Source organism: Cephus cinctus, unplaced genomic scaffold, assembly GCF_000341935.2.
Source record: "Cephus cinctus unplaced genomic scaffold, Ccin1 Ccin1_scaffold0227, whole genome shotgun sequence".
Taxonomy (NCBI): Eukaryota; Metazoa; Arthropoda; class Insecta; order Hymenoptera; family Cephidae; genus Cephus; species Cephus cinctus.
The window spans coordinates 477,274-488,433 of record NW_014332943.1 but is presented as its reverse complement, the minus strand read 5'-3'; the positions used below and the strand labels follow the sequence as shown (position 1 = coordinate 488,433).

Here is an 11,160-nt window from a genome sequence, read left to right as displayed (position 1 = left end):
GGGGGGGGGGGTAGATGTTCGAAAGGAGTTGAAAATTATCCACTGGCGAGAGTAGTATACTAAAGTTTACATGGTACAATCGAGACATAATTTAGAAACGTTAAGAAACGAAGTTACGTACTTCAGAAAAGTAGCAAGAATATCGAAACGACGTTATTATGGTTGTAAGAATTTTGCGATCCTACCGCAGTGGACGTTGAAATGGTTACCGAGTCGATTAGCGATTGAACTGTTGTGAAATTAAATGCAGTTCCTTATAAAAAGTCTCCTTGAAGCAATTCAATTGTAAAACGACGGAGAAAAACATGGATGATTTTTGAAGTAATTGAAACCGGGAATAATGGGAACGGAATACCCTGACTTGTGTAGCAAAATTTTGGGTGAACTCAAACCCTTTTTGAATACGTCCGTGTTAAATTAACCGTGAATGCTCACGTAGACCAAGTTACGGTTCATTGAAATGCTACTGGTATTTTAATAAATCTCGAGCAACGTCACGAAACCATTAAAGAGGCTGTATTAAATTTAGTTCGAAACTGCCTTAGAGATTCGCCTTTAGGTAGATCAGTGATACGGCAAGAGCTATAGACGAGAGTGTATGATACTGCAGGTATACACACACACATATATATATATATATATATGTATATATATGTACATGAACCAGTTAAGTAGATACGGTTAGATCGATGCTAGACATTGTACTGATCATAAGTGCTTCGAGTTTTCCAATAAATATTCGGAGGTACAGCATGCGAAACTTCTTAGTAAGTAGATACGGTACAGTCGCCTATTCAGACTTCAAAGTGGTCAGATATCATACATGTTCAGACAACGTTTCTCGGCGTAGGCAGTACCTACTTATTATATGCATCGGGGAAAGTGTGAACACTGGCAATGTTATACGTATGCAAATACGGGCGAACTGGTAAAACAGGCTTTGGCGTGTTATTATTATTATACATTCAGAAGTGAGATTAGGTTAGGTTAGGTTAGGTTAACCAGCAATGGAACGACTATGTGGGACTCGATGTAAAGTGGAAATCCTGTAGTACCATAGATATATTCAATTACACGTCAATTCGCACTTGTCGCCGTCCAAGGACTCTCTATTCCATTTCAGTTCTTTTTATCTGGAAATGGCAGTCAGTTGTCGTCGACGTTGTCACCGTGGATTGAAAAATTTACTCTCTTTACACGTGGATCAATACCTTCTTCTTTCAGCTGCATCACGGCTCCAACGGTTTCGATTATCTCAGCAAAAGAATCTCGTTGATTCCTGACTATTAGACGCGACTAGATTTCATTACGTCGTCGTAGAAAAATGAGAAAATGTAAAGAAGAAGGCCTTGAGGAAGAAAGGAAGGACATGGGAAAAATAAAAGAAAATTATAAATACAGTACGACCTATTGATTTTCTGTACTGATTTAATCTTTGATCCTTTTATTGGACTTATAACTCTTTACTGACCTCTATCACTATCGTTTACATAATACTCTAGTGTTTCAGCCCGTTCTTATGCCTGGGTAAATCCAGTATATAACTACTGGCTGTGTATATGTATACATATATACTATGGCTCGAGTAATGTTATATAGAGTCGATATGTCAAACAATTTCCAACGCAAACACCAATGGCTTGCTACGACTCTGTGCTTGCGAAATTTTCGATATTGCCGGCTGTCTCCTCTTATACTACCCTTAACTCACGCTAGTTATCTTATATGCTTTCTCTCTTTGGATATAGTAAAGGTGGGCTCGTAGTATGTTTACTTGCACAATATTTGAGGTTTAGGATGTGAATTTTTTCATGGCACCCTACACTTTATTCTATTTAATAAAGTGACCTCAAACACATATTACGCGGCACTTCGTATTTACTCTATCAATTATCAATTATCAACCTTCGTATACCTTACGATTATGTTCAGTGGGTTCTAGTAATATATATATTTTCTCAACAAGATCCTCGCACAATCCTATGTACATATATGTACACATGTATTAATAGCTATAGGGAATGGTCTATTTATTTTTAGCTGGTGAACGGAATCGATGGTCCCAGGTACATCTGCCAGACGGAAGTGATGGAGGAAGCGGCACTTGTGGCAAGTAACATGGAGTACGCATCCCCTGGGAATCACACAAGCAAGAACCCTAATGGCAACATCATCACCCTCACGCTCAAAAATAATCATCTCATTGTGGAAACAGAGGAGAGAGCAGTAAGTATATTTTTTTAATTGTCGAATTAATTAAAGGAATCATACAGATTCATTTGAGAGGGACAAATATCTTAATTTTAATAATTATACAAAGAAGAGAAAGTATGATAATTTGATATAATACCCAAATCTTGGATTTTTGTTTATTTATTTGTGAAATTTGGTAAGTTTATTTTTTTCAGATTAATTTGATTAATATTTAGATTACTGACGGGATCCCGTTTGATTAGAGTACTTCTAGAATTCTGACTAATCGACTTTGATTGTTTGTAGAACGATGACGTTATGGATCTACAATTAGAATGTAAAATGTAGATAATTATATCGTGCTAATTTTTTTTGTTAAGAATCACGATGAAAACACTATTGTCCCGGGGATCGCCGATGCAAATGTTAATTACTGAAAGTTCTGCAGTATCGATTGCCATCCGACCCAGACTGAACGTACACCGTCGTTACCAATTACCAATTAGCGCAATGTCCATTCCACTGGCATTGCTTTGTATTATTTACCGAAAATCCGGTGTGAAATAACAAAGTGGATTGATTGGTTATCGTCAGGATTAAACGTGCCCAATAAAAAAATTAATCGATTAATCACTTAATGCGCAAATGCTTCTAGTATATGTGTTTATATGCGTATGCGTGTGCGTGCGTGTGGAAAATTTGTATATGTAGAATAGAATCGCCTTTATTTTCCAGTATCATAAAATATATTTACTAATCATTAGGTCCATAGTAGATTAATTTACAAATACAATCTCAACCTTAAAAATTCAGTTTTTCTAACTCCTAACCTAATTTTTTCAATTTATACAAGCAATTTTCAGCAGTATAAGCTTCTATTGAATGAAGCCATAACTTAACACTGATAAAGAGACAAAGAGAGAAAACTTGGATGTATTACCGAATTTCATCAAGAACCGCAAGGTCGAAGGTTACCAGCCAATCTTGTCTCCGCCTATCGACCTACTTACTGGCCCACGTTATCCCGCAGAAACTCATCCAACATCGTCGCTAGTAGAAGCTCGGACCCCCCAACATCTCCAACAAAGCGACCGGCAAAGCGACCAAACTATTGAACAATGAAAGGGCGTGGAGCTGAGTCGCATAATGCCATTCGCCAGAAAGCCCTCATTCCCTTCCGGATGCTGTAGATAGAAAATCCAGTGCCGTCAGGACGAGCGACAAAGGATATAAAAATAAACGGAGCGCGAGATGATTTACCCCCAAGAGAAGTAAATACTGTATATAAGCGCGTATGAAATACATACGGACCCTAGTAACCGACCCTTTAAGCCTAGCAACGTTTAAAGAAGGTCAACCGACCTCCGGAAGGTTCAGATGTTTACATAATAACTGGCAGCAAACCAGGAGTGTGATCCTGCTGCCTAGAAAAAAAGGGTAAAATAGTATTTTATCCAGCTAGTACGAATCAGTATAAGACACGAGCGTGAAGCTTCGTGCAGGAGGCGTTAAGCGAGTGTACCCCAATCACACGAGTCTTATACTCATTCGTACTAGCTAGATACAACAGTTTTTGTAGCACATGCTCAAGGAAAAGGCCATCTGGCGTAATTCTTTGTCGTGAAGCTCTTCTCATGATGACCAATAAGACAAAAATATCGTATCTATCAGAGATAAGTTATTTTTAACGAATTTCGTTTGCAAAATTGACATATTTTCACATAAACGTGGTAGAATGCGTTTAAGGATAGTTATCCCCTAAAGTAAAAATCGAAAAATTACATTTTTACTGTCTTTGGCATTGTGAATTTCAAAATTTGAAGTCTAAAATCGGTTTTAGCGACGTCCAAAACTCTTAGGATACAAGAATTCGCAAGACTTTTCGAGTGTACGTGGAATCCCGCCAGAAGAGAGTCAGGAAACGAAGGGACGATTTCTGTAACGATTTGAAACGATTAAGCTTCTCAATTGACATATAAAAAGAACTTTGTAGTAATTTAAAAGGCCAATTCAAGCAACATAATGTCGTTTTAAAGAAAAATCGGCTGCACCTGCATAGGGGTGGTTCACACCTTAAACAAGGTTTTTCCGAAAAATTCATAAGAAATGTGTCTTCTAGTGTTTTTAGTTCTTTCAAAGGCAATTGATTTCGTTGAAATTTGAGATTCTCCCGATCAGACTTGTACCATAATGATCACACGAAGACAAGTAGATGACTGAATCTCATGTGTCACGAATTACTAGTAATGATGGTTGTATCTGAACTGTATTTACTTAAAGCATTCGACATTTCAATATATAGAGGAGTCCATCCCTTGATGGATTATTCATTGATTCCTTCTTTTAGAGTCCATTGCATTCCTGAGTAAACCGTGTTACAACCTTTAGGTAATGGGTCCACCTTTGAAAGTTCAAGGTGAAATTTCGTAAAGATTCCAGGAGTGAGTTTCATAATAACTTGATAATTATCACCGGCATTACTCCGGCAAATACCGTAGTTAAGAAATAATTCTTTAACTTAATTCAGATTTGACTTTATTGATGAGAAGTTTGACAATTGAGGAGTATAAATTTCAACAATCAATTTCAAGGAACATTTTCCGTTTCTCAGAGCGAACGAATCAATTTGTCGGGTGCATCCTGCAACTGCCGAACTTTCGAACTTTCGTCAAGTCAGACTGCAATGCAACAAAAGTGAGAGTAACTAAGAAGAATTTAAGTAAACATTCAGATATCATTTTCGATTTCTCTGTCCCTTCCTGGAAGACGTATTTACTCATGCATTCAACGTGCGGACAGATGCAGCTGCAGCATAAAAATAAAAAAATGCAGCAGAAAGAGCAGAAGTGTACACAGAGAAAACGATGGTCGAAGAATGTAGTTACAGAAATCTTTATGTACAGTGTTAGAACGCATAGTATTTTAAAATCAATTTTGATTTCCGCCTCTGCTTCTAATCCTCATACCATCATTAAGATACCTCATTGTAATTAGTTAATTACTATCTTCCTTTCGGTACTTATTCATATATTAATAGAATATTTTAAAGCAGCAGGATAGTACTCATTAGTTATCCCACCGGCTCCGTTTTCTCCGTGTAGCTAAATAAATTATCCTGTAGAATAAAGGAAAAAAAGAAACTGAAATAATTTTTTTTTTTTCATTCTCACTATTCCACGTTATATTTATTGATTATGTCAACATTTCACATCTAATTTCAACTTTACTTTAAGGATACTCTAAGAAGTACTGCTAACACGAGAACTAACATCAAGGGGACAATAATGATCTCGTTATGCAAAGAAAAAGACAATGGTTGATCCTACAACTTTTTATAACGTTGTTTTAATATCTCGTTACAGGTAACAATGGAGGATAAGAATCGTAAATACGAAGATTCCAATTGCTCGTTCGTGGTCGAAGTGCAACCAGGATATCAGAGCGACGAAACTGATGGGAATAAAGGCTCTACGGATGACGTTGCTGGTAGAGTAACAGATCAGCAAGCGCTGGTGCATCGCGAAGAGATTCCGGAAGATCAAACCTCAGGTCATTCAATTTTTATAGTTCAATGTATTATTCAGACAGCCCCCTTCCCCGCCCCTTGCGCATCTGCTACACTTCCCAATGCATTCAGTGCATCGTGAAATTGTATCAGTATACAATAGGTCGTACATAAAATTACGAAGAGCAAGTCTGTATACCTTAGGGATGGCGCGACGGGGTTTTCAGATATTATAGATATATATATATATATATATATCCTTAAATTGCAAAGGATTGAAATGCAAAACAGTTACTTTAATTGAACATCAAGCAGGATGGAATTATTGGTCGTTCCTGGTAATAAGACACCGTTGAACGGATAAAAACTCGACCTGCATAAAAGATGACGTTAAAACGGTTAAAGAATGTAGCGCAGGGGTGCTTTGCGAGAGAATTAAAGGAAGTCATTTTTATTGTAGAGACTGTACCATATTATTGTTCCATACTGTAAGATGGAGAGGTACAGTCTATGCCTGACTGTGCAAATGCTCGAGCTATGCGGCACGTAAATTAGCACCTGGTAATTAACACAAACTGCAAAATTGTATAAAGAGTTTTTTTTGTTGTAAAGACTTGTTATTTACATTCGCTTCACTTTAAAAGAAGAGTTATGCATTCCGTTGACATGTTTCATGTACAGTTACTGCCAATTTTTCGTATAATATAATAAAGAAATAATTGTGACGTTTAACAGTCAATGTATATTATATAATATTAACATTTTGTTATCAGTGTTATCACTTTTGTATCGCACTGTACGACACTTCTACACTATACCGAAGTAAAACATTTACAGTTTAAAATACGCCTATAGGAGATATGACATGAGAAATAATTTATAAGAAATTTAGGGAATTTTTCGCCACTTTAATATTTATATTCCGGTTTGACAATAATGGAGAGGCTTCATGATTAGTAAAACTTGCAAAATTAATTCTATTCTGATATAAAGTACGGATAACAGAAACGTATGTTCTATAGCTCGTTTTGTATGCCATACATAATACATTGAATCTAAAATTGTTTGTGACCCAGTTTACCTCGTGTTAGCTTCGTCAGGTTTATTTAGTTGGTGCTATAAGATAGTTTAGTGTATTGATCCATTTGTACTTTTTATTCATTTGAAACTATAAGTATAAAGTTATCAAGTAATGCAGGGTTCCTCAGTCGTACAGTCTGAATAATTATTGAATATATTGATGGCTAATAAATGTTCCAATGTCAGTTGTCAATGTATAAGACTCGACGAAAAGCCTGCAAATGTAGGAAAAAAGCTATATTTTAATTGAATTTTCTGTACATCTGTTAATTATAATGGAACAAAGGAAATTACAAATTACTTAAAATATATGCATATAAACGATAAAAATGTGAAAAATGTGACTTACTTATAAGTGAAAAATTATTCTTATACATAGATGGAACTTTAGACAATTTGTGTAGTTGAAACGAAGAAAAAGAACAGAAAAAACATTACAGGAATAAGCCAGATGTAGAAAGGCCCATGCTTTTTTTTATTATTAAATTTTTGGAAAGAGACGAGGAAGAAGGCCTGATTAAAAAGAAATTTGAAAAGAGAGAAAAAGCAGGATAAGTGACCAGTCAAAAAGAAAACACGTTGTTGTCCTAAATTAAATGACTGATAGGAGTCAACAACTTTTCATCGGGTCTTATATCGATAACGTTAGGGGATAGTTTTTTTAATTTGATATTTCTATGATTTCAGGATTCGAAAACACGAAACTGTTTGGTAGTACCAATACTGGTCTATCGCAATCTGATTTATCTATCTCCAGTGAAGGATCGGCCAATCCTAGTTACCGTTATGGCAATCAGGTTGAGTATGACGCAGGACATTTTGGATATTCCGTCTACGCGGGCTACGAGACTGATTTACTTTCGCGAAAACTCGAGGGTGGATCCAAGTGGGTGGAGTTTGATAAATCTCCTGACACGGAGAAGACTCTGCTGGATGAATCAAAGGAGCCGAGTATCGATACGGATGCAAGTGAAAACGTAAGAGGATGCCATTTCGTAAAATTGATTATACAAACATATGACATCAGGATAAGATGATCTTCCTTGACCATTTTTTACAACGGATGTAATAAACATTTTAAATGCCATTTATCTTTACATATTATAGCCACTTACTTGGAAAAATAAAAATATGATATGCCTAATAATAATAAACCATGTTACATTAGTATAATAATCGTTTTTTCTTTGTTCAAAGCTCCCGTCAGCGGACAAGCAGATAAACACGGAATCATCTAACGATTTAGGATCTTCGATAGATCAATCGGACTCCACGGATGCGAGTATCTCTACGGACACGGTCAGATCAAATCCAAATCTCCAAGTGAACGGGACCATTCCGAATAAGTTAGAAATAATGGAGCAGAAAGCACTGAGCATAGATTTTGGCAGTAAACCAGTGATAACCGGCGCCTTGCTAAAGGACGACACTCAAGAGGATACAATACAGGAGCAACAAAGGAAGCTGGGTAACGGTACTCTCACCCCGGAGAAGATAGTAGTAATGAAAAAGGATCAACCAGGTTTGAGCTTCGTACAAAGTCACAAACGCAGTGGAAGCGTCCCGACACGACTGATTGAGGAAACCCTAGAACTGGATCGTTCGAAAAAGTCACTAGACATTTACAGTCAAATAAAAACTAGTAGCAAAAGTATATTACCAGGATTGAATCCAAAATTTGAATTACTGCAAAATGAAGTCAGTCCAATCGAGGAGAATAAGGAGAGTTAATTCGGTTACCCACATATTTTTTTGGTTTCCTAACGTAGAAGCTACTCAAGGATCCGTTGCGCGACGAACATTTACGGCGAAGAGGAACCTCCATGATTTCTCATCCAACCGAATAAGACGCACGAAGGAATTCGTTCTACGACGAGGAAGAAAGTGACAGAGCAGCTGGGTGGGTGGATGGATGGATGCCTAAAAGGAAATTTAGTATGAAAGGATGGCGGTAGGTTTGTACGCGTTATACGTGCTATGTATATCAGTACCATGAGCTGATGGTAACAATGTCGACTAACTAAAGTGAACACCGGTAAATTTCAAGAACAATTGTCGACTAACGAACCTCCCTGCGTGGGTATTATGAACGGCCACGAGATCGTTGCCGATTTAACCTGTAGATATACCGTGGAACTTGAACCTAGATGTAACCGACTACAGACTACAGCTGGGTTTGGACGTAGACTATTTTCTATTGCGAGATTTTAATGAAGAAAAGCTCGGACGATAACCGTCAGTATTAGAATAAGCTTTAATGCTCCATGTGGATTCTAGTGCCAAATAGTTATTTAAGCGGATCGTCCATTTCTGCAGTTATGCGCAATTATATGTTGATCATCATTCAGAGTTTTATACTGTTCGGTTTAGAACGTTTATCGCATAAATATAAGGTTAATGCTCCGTCGTTAATTGTCACTGTTAATGATGCTGTTACGTATGTTGATGTTCGAGATTTATTGATGGTTTTTCTGTTCAAGTATATTTAAATCGATCATTTATCGATTCTTAACTTTGCTCCATTGGTTATACGATTATTAACATAACGTAAATCCTTTATCGTGCGTTTCGATGTGATTCTACAATAGTGCGTAGAATTAGTACTTTCATATTAGAATGCGATTGTAATCATTGGTAACGAATGTATTTTGGCCCATTCAACGTGGCCAGTTGTGGCTATAGGTTTTATATAATGCTGGATGTCTAATGTAATTGAATAATAAATAAAATCACGTAGGGTAGAATGGCACTGACTTACTTCCGACTTTTCAAAAATCGATTGGCTATAGGCATTACATTAGCATGCTGGCGAATGATTGCAAAAAAGGCGTGCGATGTAAATACAAGGACTGATCTGTTCGCCAATTTTTTTAATAAACGAGACCAACGAATCTGAACAAAAATAAAATTTATCTAGAACCATAATTATTAAAGCGCCGTTGAGCAACTTGTTTATTACCTTTTTTTTCGACAGTTTTTGAATAAATGGAAGTCCAAACTGATCGCAAGACACGAAAGGGATCGTTCATTAATTAAGAATCGGCAAAAAAGCGTACGGCAAAAAATCAAATTCCAATCTAGGTAATATCTAGTTCTAAGTATTCAAGGCCTCTTTATGCGGGACAACGTATTGCTGCACTAAATTTCTTAAGAATCCATAACGGATTCTGAGAAAAGATCAAAATTAAGAGAAGAAAATCCAATGATAATTAATACATACCAGTGTAGAAGATATTTGCACAACCGTCGAAGGAGAACGTCAAAAAAAGCGAGAATTTCAATGAAATGAAAAGAAAACCACTTTCATAATAGTAAACATGCCATCTTCTCTTTTTGATAAATCATCGAGGAAAAAAAAGGAAGAAAATTGACAAATGAGAGAAAAAAGAACAATTTGCGAATTTCCTCCACGGACCGATGTGTTCTAAAATGGACTCCTACACTCCGCCCCTTCTCCCTCCCTTCTATCTGGTCCCCTCGCCGTCAATCCCACTCGCCTCATTTAATACGATAAGATAGATGTAATAAACTCATAGAATACAGTCAATTTATAATTTAATCGGGGAACTTAAACGTATAAGATTTAATTGTAAGCCAGGGCTGCGACTTCGTCGCTCATCCGTTCCATGCGATCAATAAACCGTAATCGTAGGAATTGTAAATCGGAAAGGACAACTCCTAATCATAAAAAGTAAGCTTCTATAGCCGAGATTTCGTTTCTCGTGAAATGTTTTCGAGGACACCATTCTTTTCGATTGAAGGTGGAAAGTACGTTCTGTTCGCTGAATGAAAAGGTACCATGTTATACATGTCAATTTATTTTGCAAAATAAAGGATCAAACGTCAAAGTGTCTCTTGTGTATATACAATAACCAATTTTAGTTATATTTTAGTTACTGTCTATACTGTTACAAATTGATTGACCCAAGTTTGACAAAGCAGTTGAAGTTTGCTATGATTTCTGTGTCATAACATCAGCATCTGTTCGCTGATAACAGTCTGAAATTGTTCAATATTCATTTTAATTGTTAAAAATTATTCTTTCTCGAAGGAATCCCGAAATATCGCTAAATCTGATTTTTGCACGTTCACGTTTTATATCAAATATGTAATTACTGTCTGCAAGTTTTATGAAGGGGACGAAGCAAAGGGGATGCGGTGCGAAATAGCTCTAGGCTCGGTCGGTAAAAAGTATATCAATGTTAAAAGCACATTCGACGGATGGTACTTTCGTAAAGAGACGCCCTTACTGTAAGCCGGTAAAAAATCAACCATGCATCCATGGATTCGTGGCAGAGCAACCCTTATCGAGATACAACAACCGGCCACGAAATGTCATGGCGCTACTGGCTTCATCCCTTATTTAGCTGCCACCTGACGGT

The 11,160-nt window shown here is 36.8% G+C and overlaps 1 protein-coding gene across 2 annotated transcripts in view; it reads left to right on the top strand.

Annotated features, from left to right (window-relative positions):
* LOC107265523 overlaps positions 1-10,626 on the top strand; it is an 88,845-nt gene extending 78,219 nt beyond the window's left edge. The window contains exons 5-8 of one of the 2 annotated variants that reach the window (XM_015735073.2): positions 2,041-2,226; positions 5,556-5,742; positions 7,466-7,755; positions 7,976-10,626. In XM_015735073.2, the coding sequence (XP_015590559.1) occupies positions 2,041-2,226; positions 5,556-5,742; positions 7,466-7,755; positions 7,976-8,509 (1,197 nt within the window). In that variant the 3' untranslated portion in view covers positions 8,510-10,626. The remainder of the gene's footprint in view (positions 1-2,040; positions 2,227-5,555; positions 5,743-7,465; positions 7,756-7,975) is intronic. The other variant, XM_025082765.1, reaches the window with a different exon arrangement.
* Positions 10,627-11,160: the final 534 nt, after the last annotated feature.